Genomic DNA, 19923 nt, shown 5'->3' with positions numbered 1-19923 from the left:
TGCTCTTGTTTTAAAATCATTTTGTTGTACTTAGAATTTGTGTGTCAAACTTGTGTTAAATCCATTTCGAATTATTGCTTTTGTATTCAACAATCCTTCTTGCGCTTGATTTGAATATTTTATTTTTTAAATATGTTGGAGGGTAGTTTAGTTATTTCACAATATTTTAATTGTACCTAGAAGAGCGTCGTTAATTTCAGAAAGTTTAGAAGTGCATATGGTCCAATGTTTATAATTTCTGGACTTGTGATTCCATTCTTTTTATATAACAAACCATTACTAGGAGCAGCCGTCATGTATTTTAATTTTCTATAAACTACCTCTAAGTGAGTTTTTCATGAATTGACTTACTAACCTAATAGAAAACACTATGTCTGGTCTAGTAATAGTAGCATAAATCAATTTTCCAACTAACTTTCGATAATAGGAGCAAGTTGTGATTATTCACATTATGCAAGTTGTGATTAACTTCAATTGGAGTATCCATAGGTTTAGCACCAAGTAAACTCGTCTTAGATAAAAGATCTAGGATATACTTACTAACCTTTTTACTTCTCGCTATTTCAATGCTCAAAAAATATTTCATATTCCCCAAATCCTTTATCTACAAAGATTGTTCAAATGATCCTTCACTTCATAAATGTCATGACTATCTCGACCTAATATCACAATGTAATCCACATAAATAATTAAAATGACAATTCCGAATGCCCTCTTAAAAATAAACAGTCTGAACTAGATCTGATAAAACCACAACCACCTAACATAGAGCTAAATTTATCAAACTTCTCTCTTGGCCTTTCTTTTAAGCCCATAAAGTGTCTTATGCAATTTACACCCCCTATGCAATTTACACCCACTTAACAACAAATTTGGGTGGTTGTTTTATGTATACCACATCAACTAAATCCCCATAAAGAAAGACATTTTTGACATCTAGTTGGAATACTGGCTAGTCTAACTTAATAGCGAAAGAAAGTATAATGAGAATGGAGCTCAACCTAGCTAGTAGAGAAAAACTCCATATATTTGTATGTATCTTTTTGCAATTAGCCAAGCATTATACCTTTCCAAAGACCCTTTAGCTTGGTGTTTAGTGGTAAACACCCATCTACAATTGATGACATCTGCTCTTATAGAAGGATCACATAAGGTCCAAGTCTACTTCCATAGCAACTTTCTAGGATGGAATAGCCAGTGCTTCAACATGATTGTGAGGAATGGAGATAAATGAAGTTGATAGAGTAAAAAGGAATGACAGTGAAAGAAAGTAAAAGGGAATATACGTGGACATTGGATGTTGAGATGGTATGACGCATTTTTTGACGGCAATAGGTAAGTGAAGATCAAACATTGGAAGAATACCAATGGAAGGATATGAGTGCAGTTCAAATGAAAGCAAGTGTGAAGAGCATAGAGGTTGGTGTTGGCCCAAGTGGCAGGAAGGGGGGGGGGGATTCACTGCCCCAAAAACCCATATTTGGGAAATTCCACTAATTAGCTCTTTTAGTTGGAATTTACACAAAAAAGATTTTGACTCTTTTTTAAGCATATGTATGCTCAAATGCTCAAAGTACCAGCTCGAGTGGGAGTGTTGGAAGATATGGTGGACTGCCATTTTATACGGGAAGATCCTATACACCATTTTTAGCAAGTTGGGCATTCATGATGTTCTCTCACCCCCCAGCTTTAGGGGAAGTGTTGGAAGATGGGCTCAAGGCCCATAGATCATGGAGAAGGCTCATAGGCCCACACAGTGATGGCAGAATGGTAAATAAAGATTCACCACCTTAATAGGCATTTATTACTCCTACCATTTGAGAGTCGGTATCTTGTGGAGGAGTTTTATTACATTTCTAAGCAATGCCTATAGACCCACTACTTACATAAGAGAGGAGTATGCCCAACATCTAGCATGTGTTATTTGACTAGAGTATGGAGTGAAGTCTTACGGCTAGGAGTGATTTTACTCTCACTTATATTATGCCAGTTGGACCTCTTGGAAGAGACCACCAGTTTGAATGGGAGTGTTGGAAGATATGGTGGACTACTATTTTATACGAGAAGATCCTATACACCATTTGCAGCAAGTTGGGCGTTCATGATGTTCTCTCACCCCCTGCTTGAGGGGAAGTCTTGGGAGAAGGGCTCAATCCCATACAACCTAGGAAGGCCCACACATCCAAGTGTATTAAAAGGTGGGTTCAAGCCCATACGACAAAGGAAGGCCTACACATCCAAGAGATGTGGAAGATAGGTTCAAGGCCCATAGATCAAGGAGAAGGCCCATAGGCCTACACATTGATGGCAGGATGGTAAATAAAGACTCATCACATAGACATGGCATTAATGTAATTAGTTTAAGTTTCATGGGTATTATTATAATATTGTAGTTTTATCAATCTAAGTAGAAGAAGAAGTATAAGAAAGAGGTATTATATTTCATATGTTGTGGTAATTTTTATGTGACCAAAATATTCAAGAAAGGGGGAGTACAAAAGATAAATTACCACATCATATGAAATAAAATACCTCTTTCTTGTACTTCTTCTTTTACTTCTCCCCCTCGGAGGTAATGGTAGTGATTTTAGCTTGAAACAAATAACATAGATGTAGTAATAATCTCTTCCATCACGGTGTCTCAAGGATAAGTACGAAACTGGACACAAAATCTCGAAAGGTAAAAATGGGTGATAAAACATAAGTCGAAACCAACATCAAAGGATTTTGAACAAAAATAGTGATAATAATCATTAAAGTGGGTAATGCCTATCATTTACAACACAATGATAAAAAACCAAGGGTACCAATAAAAATTCTCATTGGACTTAAAAACACCCATATATATAAAAAGGTAAACTAACCAAAGGAACACACAAGAGGTTGGTCCAAAGGGGTATGTGAGAGTCAAAAAAGAATAGTAGGAGAAAGGCAACCAACAAAAAAGGGTAAGTGAGATATTTTCCTGATATTGTTGATCAATAACAACAACTCAAAAAGTGACACAAAAAATTCAGTTTAAATTCAAAATTTTCAATGCAACATTACCTTTGATTCTTCCAATGAGAATATATCCTTAAATATATATCAGATTGATATAAAATTTTCTCCTTATGAAACTAGACATAAATATATTGCATACAAGTATAACTTCTCTTCATAAAATATACTTATTTTAGAAAAATAATCTGATAGATTTCAGTCTTTGTAATCTAGCCGAACTAAGTACTCTTTCTCTTTTTGCCAGCTTGACCATTGCTTCTTCCAAGATCAATATATCCACATAAAAAACTTGGACCGAGAATTGGTTGAATAGGTAATAAAAAAGACTTACAAATATTTCTTTTGATATATAATTTTTCATATAAAGTCTCGTTCTTGATAGCATAAATGGCTCAAAAGTTGAAGCTTGTTGCTCGAATCTCTCTTGTTGTCTGACCTTTGCTGTTTCAAATATATATTTATCTTTGTAGATAACTCCAATTGCCAAAATTCATTTTGAGTTGGAAATTAGACTCAAATATCTTTCCATCAATATGTAATATGTAATATGAAAAACTCAATATAGAGGTTAAAATGTAAAGCAAGCAACGGGTATAGGGACTGAAAAGAGAAAAAAAGATACGAACCTAAACGGCTAGAGATAATAGATCAGAAAAGGATCACATTATCTCTATGGGTTGTCTGAGTCAACTCATAGAACCTGCTCTAATACTATGTTGAATTTACGAAAAAGAAAAATACTTCATTGACTTAATGTAATCAATATACATGAATCCCTATTTATAATAGAGGAAAGTAGTAGAGTCCAATTAAAATTAAACCACCCTTGTCCCAATTAAACCCAAACTCTAACACTTAAAGATAAGTCCTAGCATAGTTAAATAACTCAACATAAGTAGAAGACTAACATAACTAAAACACCTTTAAATTGAAACTTTTATGTGAGACTTGCATGCATAATAATTTTGGATTTGTAAGACTTCTTATTATGAGAGTCATTTAAGACTCTTCTATATTTGCTCTTCAACATTTGAGACTCCATAGATTACATATTAGGTAAAGATGAGAAGGAAGAAGAAGACAGAAGAGTGCACACGTTGGGGAGAAAAAAGGAGGAAGAATAAGGTTATGGACTTAGTCCAAACACTCCTATTGATACTTAGGATTTCATGATATATAATCACAATAGTAGAGGATTAAGGGGTGAGAAGAAGAAGAAAAGTCGGAGAGATGGTTTTAGGAGGAGAAGAGGAAGGGTGACTAATTTGGAGAAAAGAGGAGGAAGAATAGGGTAATAAACTTGTCTAAACCCTCCCCCCTTAAGTTGTATTTGTAGATATCAAAATTACTAATATTATAAAAATACTCTTCACCCTAGTAAGAGTGAATAAGATACATAAATCATAAACTAATTACACTAGCATCATCTTTATGAGATGACTTTTTATTTACCACCATGCCACTATTGTGTGGGCCTTCTCCTTGGTATGTGGGTTTGAGCCCATCTTCCACACACTTGGACATATGGGCCTTCCTTGGTTGTGTTGTCTTGAGCCCATCTTCCAACACTCCCCCTCAAGTTGGCGATGAGAGAACATCATGAACTCCCAACTTATTGCAAATAGTGTATTGGATCTTCCCGTATAAAATGTCAGTCATCATATCTTCCAACACTCCCCCTCAAGTTGTTGGTCTCTTTGTTCTTTACCAAGAGATCCAGTATAATATAAGACAGAGTAAAATCACTCCTAGCAGTAAGACATCACTTCATACTCCAGTCAAATGGTTATAGTCAAAAATATTTTTCGCTCAATTTCACAGGGGGGAAACTAGCCCTATTGTGGGGGCATAAAGTCTTCCTGCTTTCTTAGGGTAGCTAAAAAAAATACCTCTTGGGTGAATAATATATTTGACTCACACTCGATGTTGGGCACACTCTTATCCTTTGTAGGTAATGGTTCTATAGGCTCAGAAGTGTAGTAATAAACTCTTCCATCACGATGTCCCAACATAGGGCACCGACTCTCAAATGGTAGGAGTAAAACTGCCGATTAAGGGGGAAAAGGGTAATCACCAGAAGATAATATTCTGAGGCCACCATGCGATTTCTTCTTCATCAGAGTAACTAATGTTGATAATAATCAGCACCTAATAAGTCCTTCTTCAATAATAATGTCTCAATCAAAGAGACATATTAGCAGCAACGATAACAAGGCAATGCCTAAATAAAATGTACTAAATAGGTAGTTATATAGCAGCGGATAACCAGTAGGTAGTAAAAGTCCTTAAGATCAATAAAGACATATAAGATAATCTGCAACAAGTCCATCCTTGAATAAGGAAGCTATGCACCAATAAATATTTGAGGATAATCCAAGGTAATAATCAAGTTGGAGTCAAGCCAGTAGCAAATATCAGATAGCAGATAGTAGCTTTGACAGTGAGTGAGTGAGTCAAGCCAAGTAACAGACTGCCAATAATAAGTTGAACCAAGTGTTGTTTGATAATCTCCAATGTGCTCATCCTTCATACTTCTTCTTCTATGCTCCCCCTTAAGTAGGGAGATAATGTCAATGGTCTCAACTTGAAGTCAACAAATATTTTGCAAGCTCAAGTGTTAATCCACCTCTTGTATGATCAAGTAAAAGAAGGCTAGTATCAACAACTTCGCTAACTCAAATATTTTAAACTAAGTAACTCAAGCCAAGCCAAATATTTCAATATTTTTTTGCCCCAATTTTTTAGGCAAGGATATCAAATCAAATTCTTTGTAATATTTCAAAATACCAATTAAATATCAAAAAAATTGTGGCTGAAAAAATCTTTCTAAATAAGGTAGTTTCCTCCTTCAATTTGTGCCAACTCATCAATCAAAGAAGACACATTTCCTTGCCTTTTTTTTTTTAAATATTTAGGCAAGGCAATCTTTGACTAATAAATAAAGGAAAATTTATGAAAATAAGATGATCTTCTAAAGATTCTTTCCATATATTGTTAGATAACAAACATAAATTTTCTAAGGGTAGATCATGAGATAATTTCCTGATATTGTTGATCAATAGCAGCAACTCAAAAAATTAAACAAAAAATTTGGCTTAAATCCGGATCTTCCCATTCAACAGTATACCAACATGACCTATGATTCTTCCAATGTGAATATCTCCTTACATATAGATCAGATTAACATAAAATTTTCTTCTTATGAAACTTGACTTAAATACCTTTCATCCAAGCATAACATCTCTTCATAAAATTTACATATTTTGAGATAAATAATCTGATAGATTTAGGACTATAATTTGGCTAAACTGAGTACTCTATCTTCTTTGGCCAGCATGACCATTGACTCTTCCGAGATTGATATCTCCATCTAAAAAAATCAGAATGAGAATTGGTTGAATAGGTAAGAAAATGAAATTACATATATTTCTTTTGACATATAATTCTTCTTATAAAGTCTCATTATTGATGGCATAAAATAACTCAAAAGTTGAAGCTTTCTGCTACTACATGAAACTTTTCTGGTGTTTTCTTTTTCTGCTTTAGATGCCGATTTCTCTTTCTAGAAAAATCTGATTTCAACGATTCTTTTTTACTTAGAAATTGGACTCAAATATATTTCCAACAGTATATAATTTACTATATGAAAAATAAGGAAAGAGAGAGAAACATCCAATGAAATATAGAAATTGAGAAATAGGACTTAAGGAAAAATGAGAAACTCGTATTTTTTTTTCTTTTTCTTCTTATTCTTTCTCCCTTTCTTCTCCATCTTCTTCTCCTTTGACATCTCAGATCATTGTCGGCTCTGATACCATGTTAAAACTAAAGATTTTATGATATATAATGACAATAGAAAAGGATTAAGGGGTAAGAAGAAGAAGAAGAGTTGTGGAGAGAAGATTTTAGGATGAAAAAAAGGAAAAATGACGAATTTGGAGAAAATAGGAGGAAGAATTGAGTAATGGACTTGTCCAAAACCTCCCCCTTAAATTGTATTATTAGATATCAAAAGTACTAATATTACAAAAATACTTTTCACCTTAGTAAGAGTGAATAATAGATATAAATCCTAAACTAATTACATTAGTGCCATCTTTATGAGATGACTTTTTATTTACCATCATGCCACCACAGTATGGGCCTTCTCCTTGGTATGTGGGCTTGAACCCATCTTTCTCACACTTGGATGTGTGGGTCTTCCTTGGTCGTGTTAGCTTGGGCCCATCTTCCAACAACTCCCCCTTAACTATATTTATAGATGTTAAAAGTACCAATATTATAATTATACCTTCACCCTAGTAAGAGTTAAGAATAGAAACTAATTACATCAATGACACTCTAATTACATCATATCTTCCAATACTCTCCCTCAAGCAGGTAGGTAATGGCAGTGATCCCAGTTTAAAACAAATTCCATAGATGCAGTAATACTCTTCTCCATCACTATGTCCCAAGGATAAGTACGAAAGCAGGCATAGACTCTCAAACGGTAGAAATTTGTGATAAAACATAAATTGAAACCAACCTCAAATGATTTCAATCAAATATAGTGACAATAATCAATAAAGTGCGTAATGCTTGTCATTCACAAGACGACGATAAAAAACCTAAGGGTACCAATAAAAAGTTTCAATGGACTTAAAAACACCAATAAAGGACCAACTAAAGCAACATACCAAAAAAGTTGGCCAAAGGGATAAGTGAGAGTCAAATAAAGGATAATAGGAGAAAGGCTGCCACATAATAAAACAATAATGGGTAATGAGGAAAATTAGATGAAGAAGTCGAGGTCATCATGTGCTTTATTTTCCTAAGTAATTCCAATTCTTCATCTTATGAACCAATGCCAACAACAATCAACAAATAATGAACCCAAGGCAAGCAACCGGGGAGTTTCTTCAATAATAATGTCTCAATTAAAGAGACACAATAACATTTGTGGTATGTACCAAATATGCAGTTATATAGCAGTGGATAACCGGTAAATAATGAAAGTCCTTAAGAGTAATAAGGACACATAAAATTATCTATTGTGAGTCCATCTTTGAATAAGGAAACTGTGCACCAAGTAATCAACTGACTATAATCCAAAGTAGTAATCAAGCCAGTAGTAGATAGCAAATAGTAGTTTTGATAGTGAGTGAGTGAGTCAAGCTGAGTTAATTACCGTAGGATCACGAGTTAAGGCGAGTCACAAAAAAATGAAGTCGCGTTGAGTCAAGGGACCAAGTCAAGAGTGAGTCAACCCGAGTTAAAAGATCAAGTTACATCGAGTCGATTTCAGACTAATATAGCCGAGTTGCAGAAGGAATTGGTATAGTATTCGGGATCGGGACCTTTATACCAAAGTACTATAATTTTAAATTATTTTTAATTAAAAAAATTGAAATTTATGTTTTTTTATTTATAGAATAGTTAAATAAAATTATCTTATAAAAATTAAATCTATTCGAGCAATTTTATATAATAAAGTACCCTCTTTTATTTATATAATTTAATGATTTTAATATTATATTTGATTTCTAATTTAAGAGTGAAAATTTAAATATTATAAAAGTAACAATTTGATTAAGAATTTGGATATTATAAACGTAAGTATTTTTTGATCATTTTATTTTTATATACTTAAAATTTATTTTAGTGCAATCAAATAAAACTATCTAAAATAAAATTTAAATCTATTAAAGTAATTTTATATAATAAAATATCCTTTTTATTTATATAATTTTTTTAATGTTATATTTAATGACTATTTTAAGAGTGAGAATTTAGATATTGTAAAGTAACAATTTGATTAACATTTGGATATTAAAAATGTAATGATTTTTTAAATAATTTTATTTTTTATATTTAATTTAATAAGTGATCTTAATTTAATTTAATTCATTTATTAATTTAAAACAAGTTAAAATATATTTTATTTTAGTTAAATAAAACTATCTTATAAAATTAAATTTATAAAAGCAATTTTTTATAATAAAATATTCTTTTTTATTTACATATATTTATAATTTTTAATATTATATTTAATTCATATTTTAAAAGTGATAAATTCGATATTAAAAAGTAACAATTTGATTAAGCATTGAGATATTATAAAAGTAATGTCTATTTAAGTATTTTTTATATATTTAATTAAATAAATAAATTTAAGTTAATTTTTATTTTTTATTAATTATTACAAGTTAAAAAATATTTAAAATTATTAATAAAAAAATTAAATAAAATTTATCTTATAAAATTAAATTTATTAATAATTTTTTTATATACTTTCCACATACGTTTTTACTATACACTACACGAAAAATTACTTTTTTTACTATACACACACGAAAAATTACTTTTTACCTTCAAAGTGCTCCCGTCACTTTCACTTTCCACCTGTCAACGTGCCTGACAATTTTTAATTTCACTTTCCCTCAAGCGTATGCCGATCAGGTAGGCCAATCAAAGTGCTCCCGTCACTTTCACTTTCCACCTGTCAACGCGCCTGACAATTTTTAATTTCACTTTCCCTCAAGCGTATGCCGATCGGGTAGGCCAACTCACTTCACTTCGCCTCAGCGGACTAACAGGACCAGTGTCGTACCTTTCGTCGGAATCTAATGGCTACCTCGATCTCCTCTCGACAGCTCTTCATCAACGGAGAATGGAGAGAACCTGTACTGAAGAAGCGTATGCCGATCGTGAACCCCGCCACCGAAGAGATAATTGGTTCTGTCCTTGTCAAGATCCTATTTTGTTCTCTCTCTGATTTGTCTGATCTATTTTCTTTTCCCCCTTGAAGTTATTGGTGCTTCTGGTTTCAGGAGATATTCCCGCCGGAACAGCCGAAGACATCGATTTGGCAGTGGAGGCAGCTCGAAGAGCTTTATCAAGAAACAAAGGGGAAGACTGGTCTTCTGCTTCGGGGGCCTACCGCGCCAAATTTTTGCGAGCTATTGCGTCTAAGGTATTTGATTGTCATTTTTTATTTTCTACAATTTCTATCGGGTCTTTCTGAATCGTATATTATTCTTTATTTGCCAGGAATCGTGAATTTCTGTATTTGATGTTAGTTTGCAGGAAAAAGGAATAGTTGCTTCTGCTCCGTTATTGTTCTGAGATTTTATGTCTTATAGGGGTTTCCCTGATATAATAGATCGGTTGCTTAAAAAAAGGACTCAAATGAACGGTTTCAATAAATAAAAGAATGCAAATCTGATTTCCTTTTCATACTTCTACTGGGAAACCCATGGCGAAACCTTAAAAATGTGACCGTTTGGTAGGAAAACTATCATAATAAAAAAGTATAAGGGGAAGATCCGTAGAAAGACACGGGTAAGAACAGTGAAGTAACATCATTTGTGCCAGACTTATGTTTTGCTTTGCTGCTTTAAACTTATAGAAAAAGTTATTGTTTTCCTCTATTTAGAAAATATGATACAGCTGTGATACGGTTCTATATCCTAAAGTAAAATTGTTACCATTTATTCTTGCACTGATAAAAGCATTTTGAAGAAATTCTTAAATGCTTTTAAAGGAAACTGTTATTTGTCTACTTGGAAATCTTTAGGATATTGATGAGCCTTCTTGTTTCTTGGTCTTGAAATTAATTGTTGTTTACAAAAAAATCTTTCATTTCTCCAATCTATGTAGATAACAGAAAAGAAAAATGAGCTGGCCAAATTAGAAGCAATTGATTGTGGGAAGCCACTGGATGAAGCCGCGTGGGATATCGTACATTCTTTCAACTTCTTGGAAAACTAACAATTTTTCTTCTAGATTTCTTTGACTATATTTTATGCATTTCTTACTTGCGTGTCTCTAATTTTTTTCAGGATGATGTTGCTGGATGTTTTGAGTACTATGCAGATCTTGCGGAAGCTTTAGATGGAAAGAAAAAGACTCCTATTGCACTTCCTATGCAAACATTCAAGAGCTATGTTCTTAAGGAGCCTATTGGAGTAGTTGCATTAATCACTCCTTGGTTTGAGTCTTCTTCTCTTTGACCACACACTGTTCGTTTGTCTCTTTAAGAGCTTATTTAGTACTTTAGCACATTTCTTTTCTGTTTTCTTTATCTTGTGTATTGTATGAAAAAGTTCTATTAGATAGGGAAACAATAAGACACCCCCAACAAGGGAGACATTAGAAACAGAGTAGAGAAAAATAGAGTTAAAATAAATGTGCTGCTGAGGCCCGAAGTATGAGCTAAAGTGGAAAATCTTCTTTGCAAGCAAGTACATAAGTGAATTTGCTGGTCTTAACATGTGGATCCAAGAGGTGGTAAGCTGACTTTAGTTGACATCAATTTTCAGTTCCATGTTATTTCATTCAAAAGCTGAAGTGTGAGTTTTATAGAGGTTTTAGTGTCTAAGCAGACCTCTATTTTCAGCCTTCATTTGAATCCATTTCATCTAGCATACTGGAGTAGGACAATAGTATATGCTTCCCATGATCATGTAGATCACCAATCCAACTAGCAGAGTTCACACCGATTTTCAAGCTTATAGGCAATAAAATGGAAACCAGCCATGATATGCTCCATAGAATGGTGGGATCAACTAGCTGTAAAATTGGCTTAATTAACTTAGTTAAGTTTCTTCTTCAGATCAAGTCTCAGACATTGCATTGCCTTAGAACTGAGTCATACTTAGTTGAATGCATCGTATTTTCATGTGTCTCTGCTTCTTTCCATTCTATTTAATTTTTCTGTGGTTTTGGTTAAAAAGATCCCTGTAGCATCGGATAAATATGATAGGTCTCTGTTTTCTATCTTCTCCATTTTCATTTTATAGAAATCTTTGCTGCTGGTTATAAAAGTTCTGATGTGCAATTAGAGCACCAACAGTGTCATTGATTTGGGTTACGGAGAATAAGTTGTGTAACAGCTAACTGCGATGATCCACATTTCTGGGATGATGTGGTAGACTTGTTTTTGGAAAAATTAAACGTTATAGTTTCAAAACTTGATTGTCCAATTTTGGCATTGTTGCTTTCATTACTGGGTTTTTTTTTCTTAAAATTCGAAAATGATTTTCTGTGGTTCTTCAAATTTGGCCTTCTAAAGGGGTGTAGTGACTGATATATCTTTATATATGCATTCAGACAGTAATGGCTCAGTCTTTTGTCAGAAGGGTGTAATGCCCCGACTAGCATATTAGACGCACCAGCCCTCTTGGCATCCTCCATTCCCACCCTTGTCTAGTGATGGCAATGAGTTTGGTCAGGGTCAAGTTCTCAACCCACCAACCTACCCTGCAAACCTGTCCCTGCGAAAGCCTATAATGTGATTGAATTTCCTACTCCGCCTTGACCCTTCTCTGTGACCCTGCTCCTTTTCTATGTATTTTATCTTTCTACTCTATTGTTTAAAGTAACATAGGGGGTATTGTTACAAAATAAAATATAGCTTATATATACCCTGGGTTGGGTTTAATTTTTAGGGCTAACCCTGTCTCCACTTGAGAAACCTGTCCCTCTTGTGGGATAAAATAAGCAAACCATCACCACCTTAAGTGGCTTGACAAGATTTTGTACTCAGCCTTCCTATGTCCTACTGGCAGGTGCTCTTTCTTTCTTCCCATTGATGGATCTTGTGGATTTCCTGATGGAGCCATCTCTTACAGTATTTGGGCTTGATTGGCTGGTGGAGATAGGAGAGATCTCCAGGGTGTTTGGAATCTAAATCTATTGTAGTGCCTGCGCTGCTACTATAGTTCCACTTTAGTGTGCAACTTTTGAATTTAAATCAAATAGCAGGGCTATTGAAGCAGCCCCAGACACACCATAGTTCTAAATGATCAAAGCTACCAACCCCACTGTTTGTAGACAAGGACTTTGAGGTGATCCAAAATGCTTGGGTAAAAACAGCTACAAAGACTGAGAGGACACTCAAAGAAGGTCCGACATCAAAAAGATAGGCAGAGATGGTCCAAAGATTAAGAGCGAAGGTAGAGAAGGGTATTCCTTCATACAAGAGCCACACAAATTCTAGATGCAGGTTATCTGATTTAGGGTGGTCGTGTACATGTCTGTAGGGGCTATACAAGGTTTTGTATGAGAAAGAGGTGTGATCTGTCTTTTGCGGCAAAGAAGGAAGCACTATTTAGCCACCTGCTCAGCAGTATTGTGTTCATAAACATAATCTGTATTTTCTCATCAAGTTGCCAAATATTGACATGTAATTCTTTTATGGTTTTAGTTAGAATCCCTACAAAATGTTTTGGGTCGTTTGGCATATTATTTAGCCTATCAGATATAGTGGAGGTATGATTGCTATAAAGAGAGTTGGAGCTTGGGATTTAGCTAATTCTCATCCTTGGGTGTATTCCTCTTGGCATTTTGTTGAGTTGAAAGGTCTCATATTGATGAATGTTAAGAAATGTTATTAGATTATAAGGTTGAGCAATAGGCCTCTGAAGCGGCTTATGGTTTTGGGCTATCAACAATCGTATCAGAAGAGGATGTGTACATGGGGTGGAAGCCTACTTTTGTGCTCCATTTGTAGTTTGTGTGTTGTGTGTTCCATTATGACTTTGTGTCCATGTCTCAGGCTTGTTATGTGAGAGCATGAATGTAAGGGGGGGGGGGGGGGGGGGTGCTGGGAGGGAGGTTGAGTGGGAGAAGTTCCACATTTATAAATGTTAAAATTTTTTTTTGGGTTATAAGGTTGAACAATACACCTCCTAAGTAGGTAGTATTTTTGGGATGGAACTTGACTCAATCCAACACATTTGTTTCTCTTCCCAACAAAGTTCATGATAATTTCTATCTCATAGTTACTCCAAATGTTGAGTCTATTTATTTGAATATGGTAATCTTAACATCATCATTTTTTTCACTTATAACAACCTAGATTGTGTAGTATGAAGTGAAAACTTCTACATCATTTGTTTCAACCAAAAAAAGGTTTGCTAACTGTATTTTGGTTTATTTCTAAAAAAACGAAAAACTGTTTTTTGGTTTAGATTCCTTCTATTAGGATGCTAATGATGTACCTTTTTTTACTTATTTTTTTTAAAGGTACCCTAATTGAAGTTTTGATGTAAATATGCTACTACCCCAAATTAAGGCCCTGAAGTAAATGGGCCCTAGCTAGGGGGTGGGTATTTGAACTCTTTAAGCCAATCCGACCCAAAAAACCAGGGGATGGATTGTATTTGAACTCTTAACCCAATCCGACCCAAAAAAGCTGGGGATGGATTTCCCCATTCACCCCGTGGGGTAGGGATGAGGTGAGGGAAACCTGCTCAATTTCGGGGCACGGATGGGTTTTCCTGAACTATCCTATCTGTCCTTGCTTAAAATTCAAATAACATGTGATTCATAGGGGAAACTTGGAATTTTCCAAATTCTCTCAGGATATTTAAGGAAACAATGGTAGTATAAGCAGTTTTTTTGAATCACAATAGTACCCATAGTCTAAAAGAAATTTGTTTGAAGGCCATTTGATAGAACACCTCATAGAATGGTCGTATCTTTTCTTAAAAGTGCCAGGAGGAGATGAAAGAGATAAGTTAGGAGGGCTGGAAGAAGAGAGAAGGGAAGAGAGTGAGGTAGAGGGAGAAAGAGAACGAGTTAGTAGAAAAAGAGAGAAGAAGAGATGAGTAAAGGGAGGAGGTGTGCTAGGGCACAAATTGGAGAGAGAAGGGGAAAAGAGTGAGACCATTAAATTAAATAAGGCTTTAGGCAGTTGACTGATTTCTAGTCTCTTTTATTTATAGCCTTTCAAATACATTTAATAAGAAGTTAAATTGTAATTGGAAGCACATTCCTCGCTCTGCCAATCATTTGACAAACATTTAGGCTAAGACGGGTATTTCACTCCAACACCTTGTTGTGGAGGAAGGCCCTCCTAGCTAGGTTTGTTTGTACTCTTCACTTTCTTTAATAGTTTATACACCTCATTTAAAAAAATATTTTTAATAAGAACCTCCTAGTTTAGTGATGACTTAAATAACACCTTGACTAGGGGGTCTAGGACTTTTTTAATTTTAGGAATTACATCAAATAGGAAATTACATAAAAATAGGATTACATCAAATAGGAAACTAGGACTCCAAAAAAAGGAAACTAACTTTTCCTTATACATGAGTTTCTAAATTATGACTTTTCTTTGACTGACTTTTTGACATTTTATATAAGAAAATGATCAAAATACCTTTGGAGGCTGGCTCCCTCTTCTTTTTCTTTTCTTTTTTTTTTTTTGTGTGTGTGTGTGTCTAAGCAGTTTTTACAGCTAATGATAACTGGTCTGGTTTATAGGAACTACCCTCTCTTGATGGCCACATGGAAGGTTGCTCCAGCCCTTGCTGCTGGTTGTACGGCTGTACTAAAGCCTTCCGAGATTGCATCAGTGTGAGTTTTTTATCCTATTGTTTCTCTTTTTTCTTCTTTTCTTCTTGTAAAAGATATGTTCATGTTCTTTTTCAAAAAAAAGATAAGTTCATGTTAATATTTCTTATCCATTTTATATTTCTTAGAACTTGTCTCGAGTTGGGAGAAGTATGTCGAGAAGTAGGGCTTCCTCCTGGAGTTCTCAACATTGTAACTGGATCAGGTTTTGAGGCTGGTGCTCCTTTGTCTTCTCATCCTCATGTGGACAAGGTTAATGCATTATGTACATCTGATTGAATTAACTATTCCTCTTCTATACATTTATAATCTATCTCATACTGAGAAAAACTATGTAGACATTTATAATTGAACTAATGTTTATTGCCTTAGATTGCATTTACTGGAAGCACTGCAACTGGTAGTTCAATAATGACTGCAGCAGCTCGGATGATTAAGGTATTGACTAAAAATAGTAGTAAAGGTAGCAGTGGCTTTATCATTTTTTTTCTTTTTTAACTGAATCCTTTCTGCATCACAGCCTGTTTCATTGGAACTCGGAGGGAAAAGTCCAATTATTATATTTGAGGATGTGGATCTTGACAAAGGTATCTTTTCCTAGAGTTTTGATCTGATTTGTGCAGATGTATACTCTTCTCTACTCATAAATTTTTGGATATTGGACCAGAACATGTTTTCACGAAGTGGACTCAAATAGAATGGTGTGCTTATTAGTCCATGCTTAATGTTATTTATTTGTGCATTATTACCAGCTGCTGAATGGACTCTTTTCGGCTGCTTTTGGACAAATGGTCAAATCTGTAGTGCCACATCTCGTCTTCTTGTGCATGTAAGTGGCAGATTGTTCTTTCTGATGCAAAGATCTCCTAGATGAGTCCACGAGTTGTGTTTGCCTTTCAATGTTTAGTTATATGTGTTTACATTTACTATATGGTAGGAGAACATAGCGAAAGAATTTCTGGAGAGACTAGTCAAGTGGGCTAAGAGCATTAAAATTTCAGATCCATTTGAAGAAGGCTGCAGACTTGGGCCTGTTGTTAGTCAAGGACAGGTAAAGGACCTAACCCAATCTTTTGATGGGTTGTTTCAATTCAGTGATCTCATGTTTTATTTTCCAACAAATACAAGAATTGTACAGGAAATGTTTATTGCATCACTCTCAGATTATTTTATGGTTATTATTTTCATATAAATACATGTATACAAGAATTTTTTTGTCATTATTTGCAATCTTTATTGCAATCTGCTGAAACAAGTTACCAGCATAAAGAATTGAAAAAAGTACAAAGGAAGGGGATGTACAGAGAGCAAGGCGCTCACGGGAGAGCCCTTCTATAGCTAACAAATCTGAGATGCTATTGGCAGATCTTAGGATATGCTTCCACACTACTGTCCATTCCAAAGAGATGTAAGATATTTTGTGAAATAGTATAGTGAAGAAGTAAAGAGAAGAAGAAGAAGAAGAAGAAGAAGAGAGGAAGGGGAGAAGAGAGAGAGAAGAAAGCTGCAAGGAGAGAAACAACCGTTAGGGATCTAGGGGTATAAACAGTATATGGACGAAAGGGAATAGGCTGTTCGTATATCGTTCTGATTACCATTTTGCTATTCCATATCCGTTCCGTCCTATTATTTTTCAAGACATTCCAATTCAATTTACCTTGTTAACAATAGGTTAAAAGGGTAAGTAGGTACATAAATGGAAAATTGTAAAAATTAATAAAAAAGGAATAAAATTCTTAAAAATTAGAAAAAAATCAGAACAACATGTTTATAATATCTGAAGACAATAAAAAATTCATATAACAACATACATGACAAGGTCCCCTTACATAGGTATATAAGGAAGTTACAATTCCGTTCCGTTTAATGAACGGTAAAAAGGTTAAAGGGTAAAATTACTCGAATACATATATGGGTAAGATTTTTTGTTCTTTTTAATAAACAGTGGACAAAAAATCGGGTAATTGGATAAAATTGACACCTCTACAGGGATTTGATTGATCCCTAGTCTCTTTTATTATATCATTTAAGTAAAAAAGATAAATAAAAGGACAAAATTACCCCTAGTATGTGTGTCAGTTACAGCAATATAAGGTCAAATACAAAAAAGAAGACATAACCTGACTGATGTACCACTACCCTATGACCTTCCTAACCAAACACATGTGAAATGACCAAAAATACCCTTTACTTCATATTTCTTACATATTTCATAAAAAAAAATATCTATCAGCAGAGAGGTTTCTTTGAAAACCAGTTTATGACATTGTCTGAGTCTCCCTCCTAGATAAACAGCCTAATTTCATTCTGTAGGGCCTGAATTTCTGCTTCTAGAGCATCATCACAAGAGTGTCACAACAGCCAAGGGACCAAGGAGGACTTTTTCAAAAATAAGGGGAGTAGAGGAGTGAGTGTTTATGGTGTCCCTAATTGAGCCTCCAAACTCTGCTCTACCTAGATTTCCAAAGGAGGAGCCGTGAAAATTAAGTTTCAGCCAACCCTCGTGGAGGAGGTTGCCATTCCCCTGCAGTAGGGGGAGGGTGATCTTTAAAGTTAACGATTATTTTCCAATGCTTTCTATAATCGAACTAGAGAGGGGTGTGCATGCTTTTTAAGGATGCTTTCCATTGAAGTACTGAGTCAATTGTCTTCAATTAAGTATGCAAGAATTTAAGCTATAAAAGAATTGTGAACACTTGAATACTCTAATTTTCTACAAATACAAGAACTTTATGGTATTCTATCAAATACAAGAATTGAGAAGAACTAGTTGCATACTCTATTGTATGGCATCAACTTTTATAGGATGCATGAGACTAAAATTCTTTTATTCACCAGTATGAGAAGGTTCTGAAATTCATTTCAAATGCAAGAAGTGAAGGTGCTACCATTTTATGTGGTGGTGCTCGCCCCCAGGTATGTAGTTCCTGATTTCAGAAACATAAATATCTCTTCAGTAAAAGATTTCTAGCTAGTTGAAAGTGCTACAATTATTGCATTCCAGCATTTAAAGAAAGGGTTCTTTGTTGAACCCACCATCATTGGCGATGTGGATACTTCGATGGAAATTTGGAAGGAAGAGGTGTTTGGTCCTATTTTATGTGCAAAAACTTTCAGAACTGAAGAAGAGGCTATTGAGCTTGCAAATGATACCCGGTGAGTGGATCTAACTCTTGCTGGATCTACTGTTTTATGGCTTTAGCTCGTGTTGGATTTGAATGCCAGGTGAAATATTATGTATTTGTTTATCTCAGGTATGGTTTAGGTGGAGCTGTCATATCTAAGGATTTGGACAAATGTGATCGTGTATCCAAGGTATTTTGAGTAACAGTACATTATGTGGGTCAATTCACTCTTAACACCTTTGGCTTCTGGTTGCAGTCATTCTCTCTTAACACCTTTGGCTTCATAGATTTAAGTCCTAAATGAGTAGGACACCATTCCTTTAGTCTGTAGGCCTGTGGTTGCACCTCATCCTTGCTTGGCTATTAGTTTCTATATTGTAGCACAGAGGCAAACAACTTTGATCTGAACATTCTCAAGAAACAGTTAGACAAGACAAAAGTTAAAAGAGTATGACGATGCATTAAGCAAGTGTGAACTTCATCTGAGGATAAATCTGCGGATTCTCCTCTTCAATGGAGGAACTAGGGTTTTCTTGAGAACATATACTAGTTCCCTGTTTTATGAAAATGGATATAGAGTGAAACTTGGCATAAGATTGTTATTTACTAAATCTATAAAAGCAAAACCGAGAGAAAAAAGTTTCTGGAATGCCACATCCATCTCTGAAAGACTTCATTCGGAAAACTCATATTTCTCCTGCAGGCACTACAATGTGGCATTGTATGGGTGAATTGTTCTCAGCCTTGCTTCTGTCAAGCACCTTGGGGAGGAAATAAGCGTAGTGGTTTCGGTCGTGAGCTTGGGGAATGGTGAGATACCTGATATCTTTTGTCATGAAACTCCTTGACACATTACTAAATATTTTACTTTTCTGCTTTTTGTAGGGGACTTGATAACTACCTAACTGTTAAGCAAGTGACTGAGTATGTATCTGACGATCCATGGGGCTGGTATCGAAATCCCTCCAAGCTGTAATCCTCTCCATTACTGGCTAGACCATAGGACGACAATAAAGGACAAATGAGGAGAAAAGGAAGACATGTTGGAATAACATCTGGGGCATGTGATAAGTTGATATACAAGCTTTATAGACTAAAAATTGGCCATGCCTGTTGAAACCATTTTACCAGGTTTGTCTAATCTGCCAGAGCAAAAAATTAGGTTCGTTGTCTTTAACGGGTTTAGAGGAGTCGCATGCTCCGTATTAATACTTAAAATTTTAGAATTAGATGCTAAAATAATTTGGCCAACATTCATTAAGTATAAGTGATCAAGAACTATTTTAGTGCTTCAAATTGGTAAGTATAAACACTCCCTTAGGGCATTTTATATAGGAAAAAAATATAAAAGAAAATTTTGTCTGTTTCATAGCCCAACTTCTTATCCCACAAAATGTTACAAGGCATTGTATTCTAGTAAAAGTTAGAAATAATTTAAAATTTTATTAATGCT

The 19923-nt window shown here is 34.7% G+C and overlaps 1 protein-coding gene across 1 annotated transcript; it reads left to right on the top strand.

The window, feature by feature from the left end:
* The first annotated feature begins 9529 nt into the window (after positions 1–9529).
* LOC137940264 (aminoaldehyde dehydrogenase 2, peroxisomal) lies at positions 9530–19642 on the top strand. Its single transcript, XM_068785216.1, has 15 exons — positions 9530–9720; positions 9816–9958; positions 10645–10725; positions 10827–10975; positions 15256–15348; positions 15474–15597; positions 15718–15783; positions 15866–15932; positions 16098–16174; positions 16283–16396; positions 18184–18261; positions 18350–18501; positions 18600–18660; positions 19174–19280; positions 19356–19642. Exons 1-15 carry the CDS (start codon positions 9612–9614, stop codon positions 19444–19446), a joined length of 1512 nt encoding a protein of 503 aa, XP_068641317.1. The 5' UTR covers positions 9530–9611; the 3' UTR covers positions 19447–19642.
* Positions 19643–19923: the final 281 nt, after the last annotated feature.

The sequence above is a fragment of the Aristolochia californica genome, unplaced genomic scaffold (assembly GCF_029961685.1).
Source record: "Aristolochia californica isolate CCGP_79_NKW_82.1479 unplaced genomic scaffold, dmAriCali1.0.hap1 SCAF_9, whole genome shotgun sequence".
In the NCBI taxonomy this organism is placed as follows: Eukaryota; Viridiplantae; Streptophyta; class Magnoliopsida; order Piperales; family Aristolochiaceae; genus Aristolochia; species Aristolochia californica.
Note: the sequence above shows the minus strand (reverse complement) of the source record. Positions and strands in the feature narration are given on the sequence as shown.

Excerpts from the sequence above, each read along its gene's own strand:
- LOC137940264 (XM_068785216.1), top strand. The coding sequence starts at position 9,612 with ATGGCTACCTCGATCTCCTCTCGACAGCTCTTCATCAACGGAGAATGG. Across the intron at positions 16,397-18,183 it reads CTGTTGTTAGTCAAGGACAG|TATGAGAAGGTTCTGAAATT; the intron begins GTAAAGGACCTA and ends TTTATTCACCAG. Across the intron at positions 18,661-19,173 it reads AATGTGATCGTGTATCCAAG|GCACTACAATGTGGCATTGT; the intron begins GTATTTTGAGTA and ends TTTCTCCTGCAG.